This window comes from Cibotium barometz, chromosome 15, assembly GCF_041138505.1.
Source record: "Cibotium barometz isolate CiBa-2024 chromosome 15, ASM4113850v1, whole genome shotgun sequence".
NCBI classification, from domain to species: domain Eukaryota; kingdom Viridiplantae; phylum Streptophyta; class Polypodiopsida; order Cyatheales; family Cibotiaceae; genus Cibotium; species Cibotium barometz.
The window spans coordinates 3,562,694-3,588,697 of record NC_141060.1 but is presented as its reverse complement, the minus strand read 5'-3'; the positions used below and the strand labels follow the sequence as shown (position 1 = coordinate 3,588,697).

The window sequence follows — 26,004 nt, the reverse complement described above, 5'->3', positions numbered from 1 at the left end:
CTCAACTAGAGTCCCACGGGGTGCCCACTGTTGGGCTGTCGGCTGTGTGTCCTCCTGGGTAGTCCCTCTAAAGAAGTCAGTAATCTGTCTCTGTGTGGACTCCCTGCCAGTCGGGCGTCTGCTCCTAATAATAGACTCTCTGAACGTGCGGATCTCCAGGAGATAAAAACCCAAGCATCACTGATCACAATAGTCCATGACTCTAGCCAGTGGACCAAATCCCTCTCTGAAAAGGCAATGGTAGTGCCCTCGAATCTCATAATATGCTGTGCAACGACAGATGTAGTGCTCCTCCGTCTCTGGCTCTATCCAACAAATCTGACAAATCCTGTCCCTTGGAGGTATGCCTCTAAATTTGCCTTTCTCTATCTCTAACTGATGTGAAGAGGTGCGGATCTGCCCAATGGCGCACCTCAATCCATGAGACAGATGGGTATCCATGTAGCTCGGTCTAAGTATAAAGCCATCCTGAGTGGTGCGGAGAAGATGGTCTCTATAGAAAGCCATCTTCGTCCCCAACTCTTGTGAGGGCTCTAGCCATGTCCTCCTAGTGTCCAACTGAATGAGGTCCTGTCTGATGACTCTACTAATCTCAGAATGTGTCAAGGTGAGAGAGGGTGCCTCCAGAGAGTACTGGAAGGGTGGAAGTCTGTCTAAACTGAACCCGTGGAGCTCAAACCAGGATGCTATCTGCGCATACCAACATGAAGTGTCTCCCTCCATGGCTAGCTGATGAGAGGACTCTAAAGCAAGTCGTGCATACCGGTGTCGGGGAAGCTCCCAGGTGCTATGAATGAAGGAAACTGATCTGGCAAGAGCCTCGACTACGATCGGTGGTGCTCCCATCTGGGCTCTAATAATCTCATGGGGTACCAAGGCCTTAGCCCGAATCATCGTGGAGATCATGGACACAAGTGGTCTCTCCATCGATCTCCATCCATCGTATGTGCATCGTGATCAACCGTGACGATCTAGGCTAGGCCCCCAGATCTGTACTCCATATAGCATAGCCGATGTGACCAGCGTGTCAAAAAGCCACAGCTTAGTGCGTGGCTCCTAAAACTGTACCTGTGAGCACATCCTCTCTAGACCTCCTAGTGCTGCATATCCTCTAGTCAATCTGGCCTCTGCTGCCCCCCTCATGGAAAATGTGGGCCGAGTGAACACCACTCCAAGATATGTGTATGAGTCAACATACTCCACTGTCTCCTGCCCATATGTGAAAATAGGTGCTGATCTCCAGACCCACTGAGCTGTAGTGTTAAACACCATAACCTTGGTCTTACCAAGGTTAACTGAGAGCCCACTGTCCTGTGCATAAGCATGTAAAGTATCCAAGTGCCTCTGCATACCCTTTGGTGAGTCTGCTATAAGCACAATATCATCAGCATATAAGAGCAGAGGTATCCAAGTGCCAGCCAACTGGGCTCCTCTGTCCCCTCGTGTCCCAATATAATCAGAGATCTCATCAATGTATAGTCCAAATAGAGTCAGAGAGAGCGGGCAGCCCTGTTTCACCCCTATAGTGGAGTGTACTGGCTGGGAGAGACCCTCTGAAGTCCGCACCTGCCCAACTACTGTCTCATAAAGTGCCATAATACCCCAAATGAGCTCACATGGAACCCCCAAGTCTTGCAGCCTGCGCATCAGTCTAGCTCTGGGCAGTGTCAAAGCCAAGTAGATCCTCCTCCCATGTGCTCTGCCCTCCTCAATGATAGCCTTGAGGGTAAAGATATGATCCAAAGTAGAGAATCTCCTCCTGAAACCCGCTTGTCCCTGAGCTCGGACCCCTTGTCTCTTTGCCCATCTGCTCAACTCCTGCTCAAGAATAGAGGCATATAGCTTGGCCGCGAGAGAGAGAGAGAGAGAGAGAGAGAGAGAGAGAGAGAGAGAGAGAGAGAGAGAGAGAGAATTTCTAGTAGCGCAAGCACAGTGTGAGCAGGCCAGCACAACGCGAGCACAGCAACGCAGTACAGTAGGGGTGCGCAATGTAAGCAGGGCAGCTTGGGCGGGGTGGGTACGAAGGGCAGTGCCAGGCGCAGCAGCACAAGGGTGCGCAGACCACCAACGCGTAGCGTGAGATCGCCAGCGCGAGCAGCGAGAGAGCAAAGACGTCATGCCATGGACAGCGTGAGCAGCTAGAGGGTGACCACAAGCGTGCAGCGCGCGCGAGAGAGAGAGAGAGAGAGAGAGAGAGAGAGAGAGAGAGAGAGAGAGAGAGAGAGATTAAGCATCTACTAAAGACCCAATGGGCCTATGAGACCAAAGTGGTACAATAATGTCCATGGCATATCTCATCATGGAATGGAAGATAAAACAGAATGAAAACATAAATATAGCTATCTCACTGGGGTGATACAAAACTGTCCATGGAAACTCGTCATGGAATACTAAGAACATAAAAACATGGGAGCAACATCAGCTCCGAGTAGATGGTATACCACTCTCCAAAATGTCAAGCATGGGGTTGATGAGTATGGCCGAGAGGTCTCCCTCAGCTATGTCACGTGGAAAGGTAGCTCCAGGGCGGTGGAGCATGTCCTGGATCTGGAGCTGATGAGGTGATCGTGGGCCGACGGGGGGGTCAAGGGCGTCGGGCATGCATACCATACTCCAGAGTGTCCCTCAAGTGCTAGCTATCTGGAGGACTCCAGGGTAAGCCTCGGGTACCTGTGGGGATCCATGACTGATGCGATGAAGGTACGTGACTGTCTGGAAGAGTGCCTCCACTACCATCGGGGCTGTAGGAAACTCTGCGTGGATAATCTGGTGTGGGACTAATGGTTTGCTGCGGATCATACGGGAGAACATCATGACCTGGGGCCTCTCAACTCGTTGCTCATCCTCATCGGATAAATCTGGCCCCCAGAAAGCTGCTCCATACATCAAGGCTGGTGTGACGAGGGTGTCAAAAAGCCAACCCTTCATCTTGGGCTCTTGGAAATGTGCCTGGAAGCACTGCCGCTCAAGTAAGCTCAAGGCTGCATATCCCCGCGTCACTCTAGCATGTGCTGCGGGAAGCATGGTAAAGCGTGGGCCACTGAAAGTGACATCAAGGTAGACATAGGATGAGACAATCTCCACAGGATCCCCTCTATATGTGAAGCTCAATTTGGATGTGACGGGGCGAGAGGTATTGAAGACCATTACCTTGGTTTTACCAAGGTTAACAGAGAGGTCCCGTTGAGTGCAAAGGTCATGTAAGGCATCCAACTGTCTCTGAAGCCCTTCGGCTGAGTCTGAGAGGAGGTCGATGTCATCTGCATAAAGTAGTATGGGGATCAATATGCCTGCCAGTGTGGGACCAGCCCCACCTAATCCATCAATGAAGCTCGAGATCTCATCAATGTAGAGGCCGAAAAGAGTGGGTGATAAGAGGGCAGCCCTGTTTCACCCCAATGGTGCTGGAAATCTCTTGTGATGTACCTCTTGGGGCTCTCACTCGTCCGGTGATGGACTCATAGAGGGCGATGATGCTCCAAACCAAGTCAGATGGGACTCTGATCTCCTGTAGACGGTGTAAGAGGCGAGCTCGGGGTACAATATCAAAAGCTTTGCGGAAATCCACAAAGCAGCAGTAAATCCTCTGGTGTCGTGCTCTACCCTCCTCGATGATGGCACGGAGGGTGAAGATGTGGTCAAGGGTAGAGTAGCTCCTCCGAAAGCCAGCCTGTCCTGAGGTTCTGCATCCCTAGCTCTCTGCAAATGAACTGAGCTCTGCCTCTAGCACTGATCCATAGAGTTTGGCCTATGTGTGACCAATCATGATCGTCCTGTAGTTATTAGAATCAAGTGGATCTCCGGCTTTGAGGATGGGGGTGATGGTGTTGGTGGACCAAGAGGGTGGAAATCCTTCACAAAGGGCTCTATTGAACAGGTAGGCTAGTAGGGGCGCTAGGTTATCATGGGCATGTGAGATGTACTCGGCAGTGAGTCCCTCATGATCTTGGGCTCGCCCATTGCGTAGTCTACGAATGGCCTTGAGGACCATGCCCTTTGTGAAGAAGGTGGAGGTGGTGGGGCGGGGGTCTCGTGATGGGGGTAGGGGTGGCTGATGGGGGATATGATAAGAGGGAGCGTGCATAGGCGTGCCATGTGTCTGTGCAAGTGATAGGTGTGGGAGGGCGATGTTCTCGGAGTTTCCTACATGCCTCTTTGCAGTTCGGCCCTAAGAAAAGTCGGTATAACTCATCCTCTTTCCGAGCATAGAACTCTCGTTTCTTGCGTCGGGTGAGCCGTTGAGAAATCCCTTGCGCTTGGCGCTTCGTGACCCAATCCGTAACTCATGCTTAAGACGGGAGCGTGTGGCCCGACATTCGTCATCATACCAAGAGTTCTGGGGCATGGAACTGCAAGGTGGCTTGGCGGTAGACGGCTGCGTGCAGATGAAAGAAGCTGCAGTGGATGTGTGGAGTATGGTGGTGAGTTGTGTTGTGAGGGTGGATAGGGGGACAGTAGGTTCCACATCCTAGAGTTGGTGGTAGATGTGGTTGGAGTAAACAAGGTCAAGCTCGTGATCAAAGAGGACCTGAGTGTAATGTGAGATTGGGGGAGGTGGTGGAGGGATGGGTGGTGTGCAGGTAAGAGTGAAAGAGAGGTAGGCATGGTCAGCTTCAAAAGGGGGTGGCCGAATGAAGAAGTCGGGGATAAGGTGTGCCAAAGCCAGAGATCCCATAAGGTAGTCCACAGTGCTAGTACCTCCTGAGCGAGGGAAGGAGGTGAGGGCGCCGGAGGAGGGCCATCGGGACATCCCGTTGTAGATAACGAGACCATGTGCAGCGCCCAGCTCTAAGAAATATCTCCCAGACACTGTGACCTCTTCACGGTCCTGTGATGATCGCTGCAGCCCTGTGTCAGTGATGTCCAGCTCCTGTAGTCTGATAGGGTCATCTAGACCGAGTAGTGGGACCTGCTGACTTCCCGTCCTGGCGTTGAAATCCCCGAGTAGGAGGACTTCCCCCAACTGTGAGAACTCCATGATATCCTCATATAATGGTAAGTACGGTGACTGGCCATGCTGTGCGGCGTAAGGGGAGTGGCGTGGTGCAAAATAACACACAGCAGTGTGGGTGACTTTGTCACTACGAAGCTGTAGCCGCACCCAAAGATATCGTGCATCCTCGTCCTTCCGGATGAATATGGTACTGGATGCCAGATCACTATGTAGTTAGTTAGGGTTTGCTTTTAGAACAAGGGGCCAGCCCATAGGGCTACCCCAAGTCTTAGTGTGGGCATGGGGATAGTGTGAAAACACCCCCATGAGGGCCAGGAAGGCCCTAGCTGAACCCACGAGCCATGGAGAGGTTGTAGGACAGCCCCAGGGGCAGCCGACAATACATGAAGCTTTTATAGGGCTGTAGGGCAAGTTTGGGGCAGCCCATACAGGCTGCCCAGTCCCCAAGGCAGTCTAGATTCAGTGCCCAGCCCATCTAGAATCATGCGCATGATCCCCAGCCAGCCATGAAATGATGCGCAGCTTTTTATGTGATTTTTCCAGCATTTAATGCTGATTTATAGTCGTGGGTAGAAAAGTGAACTGGCCGCCTGGATAAGAGCTGGCTGACTGCTGTTTATGAGAAGTATAAATAGGAGATCCACAATCCCATTGTGTTATCTCACAATTCATCAAGTGCTCAAGCAAAACAGGGCTAGGACAGCTAAGAGGTTGCTAAAGCAAAGGGGTGGAGGATCGCAGGTCAAGGGCAGAGATTTCTCAGCCAAGAAAGGTCAAGATTTCTGTATTTTCTTTCAGATTTACATCATTCTAATAAAGCAAATACACCATCCGTGGTGGGGGCCCTACAGAGGGTATTTGGGACCCAATACTGTGTCCTCTCCTCTCTCCCTCTCTCTCTCTCTCCAGTGCATGGTGACAAGATGGCTCATCATCAGAAGTGCAGCAGTTGTACAGTTTTAGAACCCAATAGGATGATAATTGTCGTACACCGTGACCCCATTGTACATCCTCAGTCCAGGATAAGTCAAGCACGAGCTACGTAGGTCATTCCTCAGCCTTAGTGGGTCAGTCAGTCAGTCAAGTCCCTTAACCCACTTGGAGAGAATCATTCATGCATGTAGAGTCAGTAGAAGCCTTGGGGTTTGCATCAGAAAGCACTCTGCATCCTGCATAATATGCATTCATATGCTTGTGCATCATTTAGAACATCCCCGAAGCCTTAGGGAATTTACTGGGATTTATCTGGTATTTTTTCCATATTTATAGTATTTATTTAGCATTATTTGCATTATTGGGCATTTATAAATATAAAACTTTATTAAATGACCAACCTCCAGTTAGTATAAATAGGCTTGCCTAGAGCCTATTCTCTCATTCAGTCTTCATTGTGCTAACAGCTCTCCTTCCCCTTGCTTTCAGCCCAAGACTAATCCAGCCCTAGAGCCCATAAGCTTTCTTCTCCAGCCCCTTGAGAACCATAGCTTCAGCCAGCCCTAGGTGCCTGCCTTCAGCATCATTCAGCCCTGAATTCAGCATCAGTTCAGGCCCAGATGCAGCCCACAGTTCAGCATAGTTCAACGCCAGCAAACAGTGCATCTTCTCTGCGTTTTTGCCCAGCCGTACAGCAGCAGTCCTGCGTTTCTGTTCCAGCCGTACAGCAGCAGCCCTGCAGTCCCCTGTTTCTCATGCGTTTCAGTCCTCAGCCCTCTCTACACTTCAGCGTTTCTGTCCACAGCAGATTCCAGCCCTGAAGATTCAGTCTACAGCAGTTTCCAGCCCTGAATCTGTTGTTTGCATCAGTGTCCAGCCTTCTATGCATCATCCACACATGCAGCAGTCATCTGGTGAAGGTAACACAGCATTCATATGTGTTTTCAGCATTCTAACATAGTGTAGAACAGTCCGCCTTCTTCTTCTCTCAGCCTCAGGTGTGCAGCCCTTCCTCATGCCCTTGGGAAGAGTGCATAGGCTCGAGATCAAGTCATCGAGGTGTTTCTACAGCAGTGTACAGATCAGCCACTCTCCGATCCTCCGAGATCTTGCATTCGGCTTATCTACAGTCCAAAGTCATTCTCTCTAAAGTAATAAAGCAAATACTATCTCGTTATCGGGATAGGGGGCCCTTCAGTGGGTAATTCGGGACCCAATCTGTTGTACAGTTCTCATCTATCTCTCTCTCTCATCTCTTTAAAGTTTGAAGTATTAAAGTGGATTGCTAAACTCACGAAACTCAGGATACAGAAGACGGTGTGAGCATTTGTGTGATAGGATCTTCCAATACAAAGACTTCCGCTGCATATCACATTGGTATCAGATTCAGATAGTCCACACACACCGTATCCTAGCGTGGGGGCATCCTTGGATGGTTAGATTGCGTTCCGGCACGACCACCGACTTCAGCATCATGTCTACAGGAGAGAGTACTCATCAGTCGGAAGATGTCTCCCCCGAAGGAGACCTTGTTCTTCCGCCTACAGCAGACACCATAGCTCTTCTTAGAGCTCATAACCAGCTACTCATGGACCGTCTCTAACTCTTGGAGGCAGCAACAGCACGTCCTTCTACACCTCCAGCAGCACCCGACTACATCTCCCTCTTCTTTCAGATGGAACAACAAAGGAGAGAGGACGAGGCCCGAAGGAGAAGAGAAAAAGAAGAAAGACGGGACTATGAGGAAGCCCAACGCAGGATCGACGAAGACCGGCGTCAGGCTGAACTCGCCGCTCGGGAACACCAACGTGAGCTTGATCGAGAACGTATGTTACTCGAATACCAACGGGAAAAGGAGGCCATACACTTGAGGTATCAACAGCTCTCCTCAGTCTCCATAGTCATAGGTGTCACCAGCCAGCATCCCGCAGCAGCATCAACCACCATCATTCGCAGTCAACCGAATTTCAGCAAGTATGATGGTAAGTGTGATCATTCTTCAGTTAATCAATTTATTCATCAGTTTAATGCTCATTTTCCATTAGCTAAGATCACAGATCCACAAGACAAAGTCCACTTAGCGGCTCCCCATCTCACTGGTGAGGCAGTCACTTGGTGGCAGCATTGGTCTAGTATTCATACTGACCAGGCCACAGGTGTCACAGCCTTTGACTGGGACATCTTTGTCCATGACCTGAAGACCAGATTTCTCCCGTCCCAGTACATGACCGGTCTGAAAGACGAGTTCTATGGACTCAGACAGAACGGATCCCTAGTGCTTCAGTTTTCCAGTAAGGTTATTACTTTAGCACAGCAGTTAGGGTTATCTGAGCAGGCTAAGATGGAGCAATTCATTCGTGGATTGGACTCTAACATTTGGTTCACAGTTCGTAACTTTGAACCAAGTACATATAACCGGGCTCTGACTCTCGCTCAGAATGAAGAAATGAAGCTCAACGGGGGCAAGCCCAAGCACACATCTCAGTCCAGTACCAAACCCCAGCAATAGCAATCAGCTGCACAGACAGGGAAAGGTAATGCATCTTCTAAAGATGCTAAGAAGGACAGCAGTAATAGCTCCAGTTCAGGGGGTAAGAAGAATAAAGAACCTAAGAAAACCCCTGATGAAAAGGCTAAAGCAGGCATTACTGGAGGTTATCTTCCTCCAGAGGAGCAAAGGAAGTACCAGTCAGAAAATAGATGTTTTCTCTGTCACATTATAGGGCATGGTAAGAAGGATTGCCACAAATGGCAAGCGGCACAAGCTGCCAAAGCCCCTTCTGCCACAGTTGCCACAGCCTCCCCAGCTCCTCCAGCTCCGCCTACTACCTCAAATGCAGTTCAACTTTTACCTTCCATGCTCCTATGCCATCCGTGGTATTTGATGCTAAGTAGGAGGGTGAGAGCGACGCTGCTCAGAAGAGCCTCATCCGAGCTTATGGCTCTGCCCAGGGCCGACAGTTTGTAGTCCTTTTCGATATGGGCAGTTCTGAAGACGCCATCTCTTCCCAGTTGGCTAATAAATTGAACTGCACTTTAGTCCCATATCATCTGGATGTGGACGGGTTTACACCTGGTCTTCGCACCCACATTTCCCAGAAGGCACAGCAGTTTGCCTTTGAAGTTTAGAAGGCCTCATTTCAACGAGATTTCATCGTCTCCCCTCTGTTAGGGTGTGACATGATCTTAGGAATTCAGTGGTTCCGTCAGTATGAGCCTATTCCCAATTTTGGGCAGGACACTTTTACTATTTGTAAAGGTTTTCCTGAGCCTGTCATGATTCAGGGGGATAGAAGCATTCTTGGCATCCCATTGATTTCACATCTCCAGGCCAGACGAGCTATCCGCAAGGGAGCAGAAGGAGCACTCCTTTATGTTCGTGCTCAAACAGCCCCTCCCTCATTAGTAGCATCCATTACATCTTCAGTCCCTCAGTTAGCCGACCTCCTATCCAGACACCAGGACATTATGCTTAGGGACGATCTCCCGCCCAGTCTCCCACCCTCTCGCCTTGAGGACCATCACATTGATTTGGTCCCTGGATCAGATCCTCCTAGCAGGTTTCCCTATCGTCTTTCCAAGACTTTAGAGGGCGAGTTGGAAAAGCAGTTATCTGAGCTTCTCCGAGCCGGATTCATTCGGCCTTCTTCCTCCCCATTTGCTGCACCTATCCTATTTGTCCAAAAGAAGGACAAGTCTGCACGCCTTTGTGTAGACTACAGGGCATTAAACAAACTCACTATCAAGAATAAGTTTCCTATGCCCAGGATAGAGTACATTTTGGAGCGTTTAGACGGTGCTAAGTTTTTCACTAAGATCGACCTTAAGAGTGGTTACCATCAGGTCCGCATTTTTGAAGCTGACATTCCAAAAACAGCTTTCAGGACAGAGCGTGGTCACTACAAGTTCGTAGTCATGCCTTTTGGGCTTACAAATGCACCCGCAACGTTCAATAAGATGATGTCTAGGATTTTTGCAGTCCATATTGGAAAGTGTGTTTTTATATTTCTTGATGACATACTAGTCTTCTCAGCCACTGCGGAGCAGCATGAGAAAGATGTGGAGAAAGTCTTGCAACTTTTGCGAGATAATCAGCTCTACATAAACGCCAAAAAGTCTATCTTTGGTGTTAAGGAAGTTCGTATTTGGGCTACATCATCGGTTCCGATGGGATTAGACTGGACCCATCAAAGGTTCAGGAGATCTTAGATTGGGACATTCCTAAGACCGCCCAAGAAATCCGTTCATTCGTAGGTCTTTGTCAGGCCTATAGCACACATGTCCATCAGTTTTCCAACCTTGCAGCACCTCTTACCGACTTGCTCAAGGGGGTGAAGACTCGCAAGCAGAAAGTCTCAGTTACAGGTAAGGCACTTGATGCATTCCGTGCACTCCAGAAAGCTGCCTCAGAAGCACCTATATTAAAGTTAGCATCATGGGACGAACCTTTCGAGGTCATCACGGATGCCAGCAATGTAGCCATAGGTGCAGTCCTCCAGCAGGACAATAGACCCGTGGCATATTACAGCAGAAAGTTGGATGTCGCCGAAAAGAATTATTCGGTATATGACAAAGAGCTTTTGGGTGTGATCACAGCGCTCAAACATTGGAAGCCTTTTCTTTATGGACAGGCTTTCATAGTGAAAACAGACCACCAAGCACTTAAGTGGCTTCAGACTATGCCAAGTGCCCAGTGGAGTGATCGACAGGCCAGGTGGAGTCAAATCTTCCAACAGTTTGGAGGTATGATTGAATACATCCCTGGTAAGCATAACCCAGTAGCAGATGCTCTCAGTCGAAAGTCCAGCATCCAGGCAGTCCAAGAAGCTACCATTCTCGAAATCACGGGGAAGGACTTGGATAGTATGAAAGACCAATATGTCGACTCCCCTGAGTTTGGTACTCAGTATAGTTTGGCCCTCACTTCTGAGCCTGGCCACTATTCAGTACAGAACGGTTGGTTGTTCTACAAGAACCGTCTCTGTGTTACTCAAGAAAAGCGTTCTGCTCTTCTCCACGATGCCCATGATTCCTTAGTTGGAGGACATAGGGGTATCAACAATACCCTCGAGAAATTAGAACGGTCCTTTTATTGGCCAAAGATGAGGCGTGATGTCTATGCACATGTACAAGCCTGTAAGATTTGTCAAAAAGTCAAGGTTTCCCATTCAAAGAAGGCAGGTTTACTTCAACCTTTGCCTATCCCCGACGGCCCTTTTATCAACATATCTATGGACTTTGTAGGGCCTCTACCAGCATCCACTGGATCGCGTAACACTCAGTGTTTTACCATTGTGGATCGCTTTAGTAAATTCTGCATGCTCATCCCATGCAAGCATACGGCCATAGCCGAGGACGTAGCCCGTCTGTTTCTCAAGCATTGGTATCCAATTTGTGGTTTGCCTAGCACCACAACATCAGACATAGATTCCAAGTTTACCTCGCATTTCTGGAGGGCATTATTTGAAAACTTTGGAACTAAGTTGCAGTTGTCTAGTGCATTCCATCCCCAGATAGATGGCCAGACAGAAATTTATAATCAGTTGACCTTCGATGTTCTCAAGTCATATTGTCATGACCAGCAGTCCAAATGGGAGCACTATCTTCCGTTGGTCCAAGCTATCTTGAACGACACTCATTCATCCAGTGTCGGACAGACTCCATATGAAGCAGCCTTTGGTCGCCGTTTTTCTTCTCTTTTGACGAGAATGGTGTCTCCATCTTTAGAGGCTAATAAAACCACGGAAGCATTTTCCGAGATCATTGAGTCAGTCAAGGACCGCTTGACCAAAGCTCAGGAAGCATATAGCAGACAGGCAAATAAATCTAGACGAGATGTCCACTTCAAGGAAGGGGATTGGGTCTATTTGCGTATCATGAAGCAGAGATTGAAACAAGTGGGCAAACGTTGTCCCAAGCTTTCATTCCGTAGTTTTGGCCCTTTTCCAATAGTTAAGAAGATAAGTGATGTCTCAATGAAGTTAAAGTTGCCTGCCAGTTGGACAATGCATGATGTTTTCCATGTTTCTTGGCTAAAACCATATGTTGGTCCAGAAGTGTTTGATGTTTCAGATGAACAGCAGCCAGACGTGGTAGACGAGGCAGAAGTTATTGAGCCTGAGCAGATCCTTCTTCATCGATGGAAGCATGGTTCCGGTCGACGGATTCGTCAGTTCTATACGAAATTCCGAGATCGAGGTACCCACGAAGCCGTATGGCTCGACGAGGAGTTCTTCCAGGAGTATCCCCAGTTATTGGCGGACTACTTGGAAGCCATGAACCTGCCGCCAAGCTAATCAGGAGGGAATGTCACATGCACTCTACACTCAGTGCATGGTGACAAGATGGCTCATCATAAAAAATGCAGCAGTTGTACAGTTTTAGAACCCAATAGGATGATAATTGTCGTACGCCGTGACCCCATTGTACATCCTCAGTCCAGGATAAGTCAGGCACGAGCTACGTAGGTCATTCCTCAGCCTTAGTGGGTCAGTCAGTCAGTCAAGTCCCTTAACCCACTTGGAGAGAATCATTCATGCATGTAGAGTCAGTAGAAGCCTTGGGGTTTGCATCAGAAAGCACTCTGCATCCTGCATAATATGCATTCATATGCTTGTGCATCATTTAGAACATCCCCGAAGCCTTAGGGAATTTACTGGGATTTATCTGGTATTTTTTCCATATTTATAGTATTTATTTAGCATTATTTGCATTATTGGGCATTTATAAATATAAAACTTTATTAAATGACCAACCTCCAGTTAGTATAAATAGGCTTGCCTAGAGCCTATTCTCTCATTCAATCTTCATTGTGCTAAGAGCTCTCCTTCTCCTTGCTTTCAGCCCAAGACTAATCCAGTCCTAGAGCCCATAAGCTTTCTTCTCCAGCCCCTTGAGAACCATAGCTTCAGCCAGCCCTAGGCGCCTGCCTTCAGCATCATTCAGCCCTGAATTCAGCATCAGTTCAGGCCCAGATTCAGCCCACAGTTCAGCATAGTTCAACGCCAGCAAACAGTGCATCTTCTCTGCGTTTTTGCCCAGCCGTACAGCAGCAGTCCTGCGTTTCTGTTCCAGCCGTACAGCAGCAGCCCTGCAGTCCCCTGTTTCTCATGCGTTTCAGTCCTCAGCCCTCTCTACACTTCAGCGTTTCTGTCCACAGCAGATTCCAGCCCTGAAGATTCAGTCTACAGCAGTTTCCAGCCCTGAATCTGTTGTTTGCATCAGTGTCCAGCCTTCTATGCATCATCCACACATGCAGCAGTCATCTGGCGAAGGTAACACAGCATTCATATGTGTTTTCAGCATTCTAACATAGTGTAGAACAGTCCACCTTCTTCTTCTCTCAGCCTCAGGTGTGCAGCCCTTCCTCATGCCCTTGGGAAGAGTGCATAGGCTCGAGATCAAGTCATCGAGGTGTTTCTACAGCAGTGTACAGATCAGCCACTCTCCGATCCTGCGAGATCTTGCGTTCGGCTTATCTACAGTCCAAAGTCATTCTCTCTAAAGTAATAAAGCAAATACTATCTCGTTATCGGGATAGGGGACCCTTCAGTGGGTAATTCGGGACCCAATCTGGTGTACAGTTCTCATCTATCTCTCTCTCTCATCTCTTTAAAGTTTGAAGTATTAAAGTGGATTGCTAAACTCACGAAACTCAGGATACAGAAGACGGTGTGAGCATTTGTGTGACAGGATCTTCCAATACAAAGACTTCCGCTGCATATCACAATTTGTCCTTTTGTATGACAAAAGAAACATCTACCCTCCTTGTACTACTGAGAAAGCTCCTCAGCACTCAACTTGCCACCTGTCTTGCTTGCCTCTACTTTTTGGTCTGGAGTAAGCGTAGACGCATTGTTCAAGTTCTTGGAGTCAGAGGCTTCCAGGCTCTGTCCTTGGGAAGACCCCGTCTGGTTCTAGCCTTTGTCCCTTGAGGTGGTAGCCTTGGGAGAAGCCGGCTGGGAAGTCTTGGGCTTGCCACCATTATGCTTCATTTTTGCACTATGCGCAAGCGAGAGTGCATCTTCAAAGGTGGCTGGCCTAAACATACGTACCTCCCATTGGATTTGCGTGTCAAGGTCATACAAAAACTGCCCTTTCTTGTCCAAATCAAATAAGCCTAATTGCAAACATAAGGTCGAAATTCTATTGGCAAACTGAAGGACTGGTTGCGCGTTCTAACGTGCTCCCCTGAACTTGTCTTCGAGTCATTCAAGGTAGTGGGGCGGTAGAAACTGCTGCTTAAGGTCGGGGACAAACTCGTCCCACACATAAGCTGCCATATCTAATCTCGTGTGGGCATGAGCCCACTGAGTCCACCAAGAAATGGCCTCACCTTCCAAGTCTCAACTTGCTAAGATCACTCTGTCAGTATCTGTTTTTCTAATTGTGGCAAAGTAAGCTTCAAATTGATGCAACCATGAATAAAGAGTTGTGGGATCGAGTTTACCATTATACTTATTGAAGTTCATTTTCTCGGAAAAATGATTCGAGGGCGCCGTCGGTGTCAATCTGGCGTCCAAAGCTTTGAGGTAACGCTCATGTTCCACGCGTCGCAAGGCTTTGTCTTCTCGTTGTCGGATCTCCAATGCACGCATCTGCAACTCACGCAAAGAGCTCGGCTGTGGTCGTGACCCTGCGAGAGGGTCCCTGTGTCGAGGATATGGAATCTGGGATACAGAAGGAGAGGGAGGAGGAGATGGAAAACGCAACGCTGGGCAACGGGTACGTTCTTCCAGAGCCTCAATCTGCGCCTTCTGCTCTTCCAACTTGGTCGTCTGGTCTGTGATTGCTCGCACCATGTGCTGGAACATATCTGTAACACTCAAGCTTGGTGTCCTAGCTGGGCTGCCTGGTGCACTTTGGTCCCAAGGTTCTTGGTCTCTCTCGTTGTCGAAGCTCGCCATAGCAGGAAAACGCACTTCCTTTCCGTAGCGCAATCTGACCATCCACCCCGAGTAAGCGTAATACGCAGTGCTTAACTATTGTTGATAGATTTAGCAAATTTGTTATGCTTATTCCTTGCAGGGCCAATGTGACCGCTGAGGATGTTGCCCAGTTGTTCATTCGGCATTGGTACCCGATTGGTGGGATTCCTAGGACCATAGTGTCAGACCGAGATGCCAAGTTTACCAGTCATTTTTGGAGGGCATTGTTTGATAACTTTGGTACTAAATTGAATTTTTCCAGTGCATTCCAGCCATAGTCGAACGGCCAGACAGAGATATACAACCACTTGGCCTTTGATGTGCTGAAGTGTTATGTCCACGATAAGCAAGGTAAGTGGGAATTTTATTTGCCTTTAGTTCAAGCTGTTTTGAATGATTCTTTTTCTTCAGCTGGCATCAAGCATTCTCGGTCGTCCACCACGTCATCGACCGTTTTGAGCCGTTTTGGGGTTCCATGCGAATAGGAAATGCCGTTCCATTGTTCAAGACCACAAGGAACGGTGTTTCTTGTGACTATGCCACCAAGGCCTTGCAGACAATTACTCCTTATGAAGCTTGGAATGTCTATGGATTATTTGCGTGTTTTTGGTTGTCTTGCATATGCTCTTGTGCATGAGCAACATCGCAATAAGCTGGATAATAAGGCGGTAAAATGTGTTTTTGTGGGATATAGCTCAGAAAGCCAAGGGTATAGACTCTACCTTTTGGCCACAAAGCGGATTTTGGTGTATTTGTTGAGAACGCAGTTCAGCCCATGCGTTTATGTAAAAAACAGCAAAATGTATGCTCATAGGACATCTTTGATACACTCCTATCTTTGTACAATGCTAGGTAGCTGTGGAGCAAATGAATGCTCAAAAAGGTGCTGCAAATCAGTCCATACTGGTCGAAAATCACCTCGAATTTCAACCCACAAATCAACCTATTGATGAGGCAACTATGGATGATGTAGTGGATGAGGAAAGGGAAGTCCTACAGGCGTCCAAGAGTATGCCAAAATGGTTGGTGCAGACATTGCGAGACAACAAGTTAGCTACTCCTTTACCTAGCAGGACATGTGCAGGTTCTTATCATGTATCTTATTCTTTTGTGGATCATTGCCCCTTCTGCTCCTTCCTTGCCTCCCCACCATCTGCTCCCGCCTCTGCCATACTCCTGCCTGCCCCTTCTACTCCCGCCTTGCCCCCTCACCATCTACTTCCGCCTTTGTCCCCCACCCTATGCTCCTACCTCTACCTTTGTCTTCTATGTTGCTTCCGCCTCTGCCCTCTTCTGCTCCCGCCTTTGCCCCTTCTGCTGTGACCAAAAGCAGAAAGGATCAGGAAGAGGAAAGGGAAGGATCGGGTCAAGCCAGGCAAGATGTGGCTTTAAGTTCGGTGCACATGCAAATGCATGTCAGTGGTGCACTGTCATGCTCACTGTGAATGCGTTGAAGAGGGGGAGTGTGAAAGCGGGCATCCAAAAGCAAGCTGTGGCAGCGGCTACAAGGGAGTTAACCAGATTGTTCATTCAATGTGCATTATCCTTCCACATATTGAAGACAAAGCGTTGGAAAAGTTGCATGAGGACAGTGAGCCGCATCGGCTATGAGTGGGAGGGACCTTCATACGAGGCCTTGTGCACCCGTGAGCTTAGGAGAGAGCGTATGCAAGTAGAGGACATACAACCACTTAGAGCTACATGGGAGAAATATGGATGCACACTTCTATGTGATGGATGGTCAGATGTACGTAACAGAAGTGTATAACATTTTGGTGTCCTCCTGCAAGGGCACTATGTTCTTCAAGGCTATCGATGCCTCTTTACCAGGCACAATGGTGATAGGGGAGTTCATTTAGAGACACTTGCGTGAGGCTGTGATGGAGATAGGCCCAGAGAACATAGTGCAGGTTATTACAGATAATGGAGATAATGGCTCTAATTGTGTCAGTATGGGCCATATGTTGTGTGAGGAGTTTCCAAATTTTTTTTGGACTCCTTGTGCATCACATAGCTTAGATTTGTTGATGGAGGATGTGGAGAAGATGCCGTGGGTTGCCAAAGTGTTGGCCACTTAAAGTTTATTGTCAAATTTTTGACAAAGAGACCAAAGGTGCTGAATATCTTTAGAGTAGAGAGTGAGCTGCAGCTCCAAAAACCCTCGTCTACTAGATTTGCCTATATGTTTATTCTAGTTGATAGGGTACTACGAGTTTGGGCCGGACCCTTCCACACAATTGTTTCATGCGCATGGTTTGAGAGGAAGGATGTGAAAGAAAGAAGGCCCAAATATGTGAAACTTGAAACCACTATAATTGGAGAGGAAGCCTTTTGGAAGAAGGCTGAAGTGTTGGTGAGGATTCTACAACCATTCTATAATGTCTTACGCATCACCAATATGGAGGGCAACACACTTGGCTTATTGTATGAGTATATGGATAAGATTGGTGAATGCATTAACAAGGTTGAAGGCTTGGAAGAAGAGGAGAAGTACGTTATTGCATTGAACATTCATCCTTATCTTTGTAATTTTGACTTGTAAGTTGTATCATTTATGCATAACTTGGGTATTGAATTTCAATATTTTATGTATTATGTTTCAACCATCAATTTGGGTGACGGGTCTTTGCAATGCGGGGCTCAATCGATGGGATTGGTTTCATAGACCAATTTATGCTGTTGTACACATCCTCCGTCCTTTATGGAGAGATGATAAGCAATTCTTGTGTGTGGAGTTGAGGATGGCTGGAGGGAGTACATCGATGATTTGGCTGGTGGAGATGTATAATAGTTGAGTATACTAGAGCAAGAGCACCTACACTTTTGGAATGGCACAGGAAAACACTTTGGGTCCCCCATTGCTCGCCTACGAGTGTGCCAGCTTGAGACTATGTCATGGTGGGAGAAATATGGCGTTGGCGCTCCCCATCTAGTAGGAACTTTGTTGCTTGTGGTCCTAAAGTGATGGAGTTTTAATAAATTTTCCTTAACTTCTTGAATCTTCATTTATTATAGCAGCTTCTAAGTTCTTCTCATTTCTGAATGGCAGAGAAGCATTGCCATGAGAGTTCTCTCAGAGAACTGCAGCTCGGGTCCTTGTGAGAGAAACTGGAGTACATGGGTCCACTTCCACACAAAGAAGAGGAAAAGATTATCTACCGCTCAGTTGGAGCGTTTGGTGTATTGCCATTGCAAGCTTCGTCTTCTTGAGGAGAAAGGCAATCCCATTGAGCCTCACCATGTGAATGTCGACTTGACATTTATGCTATGCTCTACGAGGACGCCATGCAATCGATCTCCACCACATGGAGCCATTCGAGAGTCAAAGCCCGAATTTAGGTCACCACCAGTTCATTAGTGGCGAGATCTAGTTCTCGAGTTGGCACAAGTTGGAGTGCTGCAGCACAGAGGAGTCAAATCCAGATGATTTATTTACTTACACTACAGATTCAGACGCTGAGACATCTGATGTTGAGATGGATGTGTAGACTCTAGAGTGTCAGTCTTGAGTCTTGACATTATTTTTATTTCGTTTGTACTTGGCAGTTGTGTTATGTGTAGTGTGTTGTATGGCTACTGCATGTGATGCAGCATCCTTGTACTACATAGTTTTTTGAGTTTTTGAGCACTTGCCACTTTCTTGGTCTTGGCCCTTGCTACTTGGGCCTTGTAAGTTGCCCCAGACTTCAGTTTGATGTATCATTTTGATTCGACTTGAATCATGGATGGTGGATTATGTTACATAGTTTTTTGAGTTCTGGAGCGCTTGGTCTTGGCTCTTGCCACTTGGGCCTTGTAAGTTGCCCCAGACTTTAGTTTGATGTATCATTTTGATTGGACTTGAATCATGGATGGTGGATTATGTTACCTGTTGTCTCTTAGCTCTAGCTTCTACCGTCTTGATTGTTCTTCTGTTATTATTCTTTTGGTTTTTAAAGTTTATAATATACATGAATGGTTAATGTTGAATGGTCATTGGTATATCAATATTAAAGTTAATGTTGAATGGCATTGCCGCCACTAGACCCTTGGGAGCCTGGGGCCATATGAATGTATTATCATTATGATTTAATGAATGATGATAGTCATAGGCTTCATATTGTTCACTCTTGAGTTTTTATGTACAAGTTTAACTTTTATACATAAAATTTATGGTTCCTAGGCTTAAAAACTATATATATATAATACAGGCTATAATTATAGCTTAAAAACTATATATATATAATACAGGCTATAATTATAGCTTAAAAAAATTAACAAATCAAAAACTTCTCCAAAAATAAAAACGTTTTAAAAAGTATAAAAGTCGTATTACTTCCCGTTTTAAAAACGTCTAGTAACTATGGGCTTGTTGCATTATTATTTGGGCATACAGTTTATGTAGCGTGATGATAATATTGTGATGTTGCAGTTAAAGTCCATACTGAGGCTGCTTACATGGTTTGGTCTTGAAGACTCTAAGCCTGTTGCTATCCTAGTAGAGACAGGTGTTAGGTTTAGTCTCAAGGATGCAGGTGAACCATTTGATGCATCACTTTATTAACAGGCTGTTGGGTGCCTCATCTATCTATGCAATACGAGGCCAGACATTCAATTTGGGGTGAGCAGGTTTATGCACAGTCTCGGAAGTAAGGATTAGCAGGCTGCCAAGTAAGTATTCAGATACTTGCATGGCGCCTTGGCTTATTCTATGCTAAGGGGGGTGATATTTAGCTGCATGCTTTTAGTGATTCCAATTGGGTTGAATGTTATGACACGCGAGTGTCCACTAGTGGCTTTTGCTTTCACCTTGACGATTCATGTATATCATGGCTTGGCAAGAAGCAGTCAACAGTGGCCACCTCAAGCTGTGAAGCCGAGTACAGGGCAGTTTTTACAGCGATCATGGCTTGGCAAGAAGCAGTCAACAGTGGCCACCTTGAGCTGTGAAGCCGAGTACAGGGCAGCTTTTACAATGATTGTGGAGTGTGTGTCTTAGACGCCTTTGGTAGATCTTGGTGTTGGACAACAGCATGTGGCTGATCGATCCCAAATGGGAATTAGCCCAAAGCTTTACAAAAAGTTTTGAACTTCTCTCGTGAGAGAGCCTTCGTGAACCTATTTACCACATTGTCGTGTGTAGAGACATAAGCCAAGCTATCATCACTACAGGGCAGATTTGTAGCATTTATATGGTAGTGATGTGTGGACGTAAGCTAATAATGGGTCGGGACTTAGGGCACTTTTTTCCTCTTTAGGAGGTTTTTTCTCCCAAGCGTATGTATGCACTCTTATGAGTGTGTAAGTGACCGTATCATGTCACTTCACTTGTACTTCACTCAGTCTTATCAATCTACTTTGAGTGTTGTGCTTCCATCTATCTCTTGTTGCATCTCTGTGTGTGTTGCAACTTGCTACATTAATCTCCACTCCAACAATGTTTGTCTAGGTGAAACTAATTGTCTCTACTATGGGGGTGTGATCACGCCATCTATAGCTTGTTGTAGTGGGCTCATGAGATTGGTCAAGCTGCATTGCTGCTGATGAGCTCTCATTGCTGGTCTGTAAGGGTCAGGGACCACTAGAACCTTAGCAGCGGGGATGCTGGTGAAGCGGTAGTGTGAAAGCCTCAGCACTTGACCCATGCCATTTACATGTGCAACTACTGTACTAGGGTGCGATGTCGACATAAATGAACATAAGTACAGCCCTTGTCTAGGAACAAGTCGGCCAATGTCCATCTAGGTCTAGGTCATGCATTGTCTTGCATATTAAGTGAGTGCAACCCACTTGGATTATCCTTTGCATAAATGTCCGGGCAGCTTATTAGGCCAAGAGCTGGGCTCCGGACATGGTGAGGAGGACAAGATTTGGAAGCAGTTAGTAGATCGCTAGGCCGAATTTACAAGCTCCAGGCAGCCAAATCATCAAGGGCACATGTGTTTTGAGGCACTGGACAAGGCTGTGGTCAAGCTTGTTTTTTGGTGGCTACCTCTCTCTGAGTCTCTCTAGCAGTAGTGCTCCATCCATCACTCCCCCCCACTAGCTCAGTACTTTCATACTTTATTTCATGTTCATTTTGTCCTTTTTTTTCTGGACATCCAGAAGACATTGACAATTGTACATTGATTTGTCTCATAGGTCGAGTTCGGCCTTTAGTAGACGTTAATACAGCTTTCTTTCTTTCTTTCTTTCTTGGAGTTTCTCCTCTGTTTCTAGATGCTTGTTGAGCAGTTGCATCCAGGCGTTTGCCGAGCTGATGGTGGGTTTGTTGCTGCTGCAATTGAACATGCTGCTAGGTTTGTTGCTGTTGTGCCACATTCCAAACTGTTCTAATACCAATGTCAAATAGTCTTGCCAATGTCTGGTAGTGTTGTAAAAACGTAAGGAATAATTGATTGTTTTTCAACCAGAATCATTCAGACATCAAGCAAAGGGAGGAACGCAGGTGCTGTTGGGGAAACAGCTGAAATGGCCAGAGGGAAACAGACAAAATGGGGAACTCATGGTTTTGAATACGGAAACAGTGAAACACGTTATCCTGTGTTTCCAGGAGTTTCCCATAACAATGGACCAGTTATGACTGGCATACAATATAATGTTTTAATGCTTTTTTTGTACTCCCATGGGCATCCAAGCCTGCCCACTGTGGCTGCAGCCAGCCATTCCTTTTTGGTCTGTTTACGGACATTCCATCACTGATCTGATTTACATGTTTATGGCTGTGTGCATTGCTAGATTTGTTTTCCTCCTTTTGCTCTCGTAGGCCAATGCCTCTTGCTCTTGTCAATCCCTGTCACAGGTGTGCTTTCACCTATAATTCTTAACTGAATCATGTGCTTTTCCAGTGTCACTTGGCTCAGGGCCTTTGTTCCTTTATCAGTAGAGATCACAGTGGCCTGTCTCTTTGCTAAACCCTAATGATGGGTAGCTACGTATTTATGACATGCGTATGGATTTATCTGGGGCTGATGCATGATAGGTGTGATTCATTGTTATTCTAGCAAGTCTCAAGTCAAAGCCCTCTGCTGTAGGTTGGGGTTGCTGTTTGACTTGGTTGGCCTGTTGACATTGTTGCCCGACTTCCTGTTTCTTTTGTTCACTGGGGCTTGTGTGAACACGTAAAACCCTACACGGCAGAGGAGGGTACCTGCCACTCGCCTGATGGTGACAGATTGAACTAGACAAGAGATGTGTCGTGGCTGGGCCGTTCCATGTGGGTTGAATGCCACTTAACTGCTTTGTTTCCTTTTCAATGGGTACTTTGAAGTTCGGTTTCACCTCCTATTTCTAATGTCTATGTAGATTTGTGTGACATTGATTCTTTTTGGGTGCAGGGTGTTGCAAGGAGAGGCCTTAATGTTTTGCTTGGAGGACTTTGTGCTCTTTCAATTGTGGTTTTTCTTCGTTTTGTAAGGATATCTTTAATTCATTTTTAGATTTGCTGTTTTAAACTACCAGTATGTGCTTTTAGAACAAAAGGAAATTCTATGTTTGTATAACAGTGTGTACATGCACGCATGCAGGCATGCACACACACACCTGTGTGTGTGGGGAGGGGTATGTATGTATGTATGTACGAACATATATATGCATAACATATAAATATGCATATGCATATACCACTGTAAACATAAACATAAACATATGCATATTCATATACAAATACATAAACATAACATATGAATATGAATATGCATATGCATATACAAATACAAATACAAATACAAACATAAACACACACACACACACACACACACTTTTTTATAGTAATTCTTATATTACCAGTGGGAAACCTCGTTGCGAGATGAAAACCCACAAAACCCACAAACAAAACATCATGATACAACGGAGGTCCCTACATAGGACCCATGGAATTGACTGCCTAGAAGCAGTCAAAGAAGTCCATATATTGCTGATTGTCTATTTGGTGCAAGTTTCGGCAGTCATGTAGAGAATGTCTGAACAAATGTCGGAAGTAGGTGTATTGCACACACACACACACACACACACGTATACATATATGCACACATGTGTGCACCTGTGTATGTTCATTCTCTTGGCTGATTTCACACTTGGAGATTGACTAATTTTGATTTACTACTTGTGCAGGGTGTATTGCCTAGGATTAAGTATGGGCCTGCACGATATTGGGCCATCCTTGTGGTGTTTTGGTTTCTTGTATTTGGTGTTTGGGCCTCAACTACAAGAAGTTCACGCTCTAATACTTGATTGTATTGCTGTCTGTTGTTTTTCCCCTTCTCCTGTAACCATATGTTTATTTCTTCATTCCACTGGTTTGGGCCTGGGTTTTTAGCCAATGCTTCATTTGAGACTTTGGGTGCAAGAGGAAGTGCTTCTACTTAATTAATGAGCATTCAGCAGGTTAAAATTCACTTGCACCAAGAAAAAGGTTTTACCTTTGATGTTTTATAGTGTGTACTCCTTGAGGCAATAAAGCCCTTTCCAGACTTAAGGGGTGTGCAGGCCGTGGCCTCCCATCTTGATTGCCCGTCAGCTGTTGGATGGGGGATCTCTCACATCCAAGCCTCCACCCATTTCATGGGCAGGGTTTGTTTAAAAGAAGATTAGTCTTCAGCAATGCAGGTTTTAAATGGGAAAATCAATGTTCACGAATCTTAAATGATGCACCTGTCAGAGTTGATCGAGTGTAGATAAAATTTGATTGGAACTGTTCATAAACAGGAACAGATGTTTCCTTGCCAAAGTTCTCTCAAGTTTTTTGAGTAGATTTTGTTAGGCTGGAGATCTGTTCTTCTGATTTCTACTACTTAAAGTTATCTTTTCGGCAAAGATACCTGAGTGCTCTGAGTACGAATCCCTTTACAATGAGTACCTTGTGCAACCTCTAGCAAGGACAATAATGGTGTCCTCAGCCTCGAAGTGCTTCGTTATCATTTTCTTAGGCGATTCTAAAACATAGAAAATGTTACGGAAGTTTGAGTTTTTGGCCAGATATTTGGTTGACTTGTTTCAATTACATCAAGGTAATAAAGCAGGCCCTGATCATGGCAGCGTTTGTGTACTATGTTCCAGAGGAGCATATCAATTTATACATCCTTCCTATTCGAGTTGTAAACTTTTTGGTTTGTAGAGTCTCCTACACACGCAAGGATGTTCAATGAAATTGTGTTGGAGAATTTCGTACACTGGAATTTAAATGAGTAGGAATGGAACCACAAAGCTTCTTTGACTACACAATCAAGACTGGTCAATAGTAGCTTATCAGTAATTTCACTTGGATCCTCATCACAAGTATCATGAGGTTAATAGAGCCTTGTAGCTTTCGTGTGGAGGAGGTTATAGAGCTCTAGACCCTTGTGGTGGTTGACATCCACGATGGGTTACCTATCCAATATTAGGGATTGGTTGTTGTAGTCCCCATTATGAAGATGTCATGGTCCACATCACACGGTTGTGGGAGGGCAAATCTTGGCTCTACAATCCAACAAGATTATTGCTTGGGATTTAGAAGTCAGACGAACAAGAGAATGACATGCAAAATATAGAAAAGTTGATGAACCAAAAAATGGCATATTAGCATATGTAGAATTTAGAAAAGGCAAACGAACCAGAGAATGGCACGCTCAAGTCAACTGCTTACCTTAGTCTTGTTGAATCATGTGTCGTTGGGTCTTGCTTTCGTGATGTAATGCAACTTTTTGAAGTGGGTGTGCTAGTGTCCTAACTCTGTTGTCACATATGAGAATGCTCCTGTGCTACGGGGGTGAAGGAAGGGTTCTCTATATCTAGATGGAGATAAGAAGAGGTGGTCTTTGTGGTGGTTCTCTCTAACAAAAGTTAATGGAAAAGAAAAACCTACAAAGAAACCTAGCATGCATCCATCAAGCAAGCAAGATACAATAGCATACATGCAAGTAAGAGTAGAGAAAATAGGAGCTCATAAGTATTCTATTGCAAGGGGATGAACGTGTATCGCTTATTATTGTCACAATTGACTTATATACAAGTGACTAGTGATAAGTATTATTTATTGTCAAAATTGACTAGTGACTAGTATTTACACTAGGTCAGTCAAACTTAAAAATGGTTGTCATTATTACTAGTCTAAGGAAGTATGTACATGAAGTTTTTAGACTTTTCTTATTTGACATTAAGCTCATGTTAAGGGTGCTTTATATGTTCGAGTATGGTCTTATAAAAGATAAGTGGTTGTTCGAGCGATTAAGATTTGCTTGGAGCGAAGAACAAAGGTAAGGAGGCAAGCGCTATGTGGAAGGTGCTTATGTGGATGTGGGGCTAAAGAGAGCTGTATACAACATTGGTAAGGATTATTATGTTACATGTATACATGGGTTTAAGGATTATAGCTTACTGTGTGGGCTCAATAAGCGAGTGAAGGCAGCGATGTGCTTGTCCATCCATGTCACGAGCTTGGATGCCAGTGCTGTTGGCGTTGTTAGTGTGCTTGTTTGAACTTTGGACTTCCAGCTGGTGACTTGGTGTTGCACGGTGGCACACGAGGGTGCGGTGATCCCTTTGAGGTTGGAAGGCACTTGGTGGTGCCAAGGGAGTGTGTGCATGACTCTCTTGGGGGCTTGGCACTAAAGGTGGCTCTTTTGTGATTTTAATTGATGGGGTTGCGATCATCGCTCATGGACCTGGTGAAACGTACACATGCTCTTTCGATTGCTTCGTTAGTGGTTCGATACATGAGTCGAGGTGATAGCTACTACTCTCCGCCTTGCTTATTCTTCGGGGGTGGAGTTCGGAGGCATGGCTTTAGGTCTCCACACTAACTTGGATTTGACGTTTAAGAGTGTTTGTAGGGACTCGTGGCATAGTTTTCTTTGACGTTGGAACCCAATATAGGGGGTTCTCTTGGTAGATGTTAGCTTTGTTTGGATCCATTGAAGTGTTGCTTGCTAGGGTGGCATTGGATACTAGAGCCGTCGCTTTGCTCTTTTTGGCTTAGGGAGTGTGTGGACGACGAGGTTTTTGGGACCCAAATCTCTCATAGAAGCTTTAAGCTTGTAACACCTTTTAACTAGGATCCACTCAAATTCAGAGTATAACACCTTTGTGTGAGGGTCCCATTTGGTAGATTTGTACTCATTGATAGGCTTCAGACTAAATGGTGGCTACAAGGTCTTTGCTTTAGTGTTGTACTACTACCTTAGCTAGCTGCAATACTCTTGGGTACCCACTCCTCCTTAGTGATCTCCTCGA

At 46.0% G+C, this 26,004-nt stretch overlaps 1 protein-coding gene across 7 annotated transcripts in view; it reads left to right on the top strand.

Moving 5' to 3' along the window:
* The window catches only part of LOC147630863 (uncharacterized), a 48,130-nt gene extending 24,519 nt beyond the window's left edge, over nt 1–23,611 (top strand). For 4 of the 7 annotated variants that reach the window (XM_086809231.1, XM_086809235.1, XM_086809232.1 and 1 more), the window contains exon 3: nt 17,864–18,689. In XM_086809231.1, coding sequence (XP_086665357.1) covers nt 17,864–18,172 — 309 coding nt within the window. In that variant the 3' untranslated portion in view covers nt 18,173–18,689. Of the gene's footprint in view, nt 1–17,863; nt 18,690–22,130; nt 22,206–22,905 lie in introns of those variants that run through there. The other 3 variants (XM_086809236.1, XM_086809237.1, XM_086809238.1) reach the window with 1 other exon arrangement.
* Nucleotides 23,612–26,004: the final 2,393 nt, after the last annotated feature.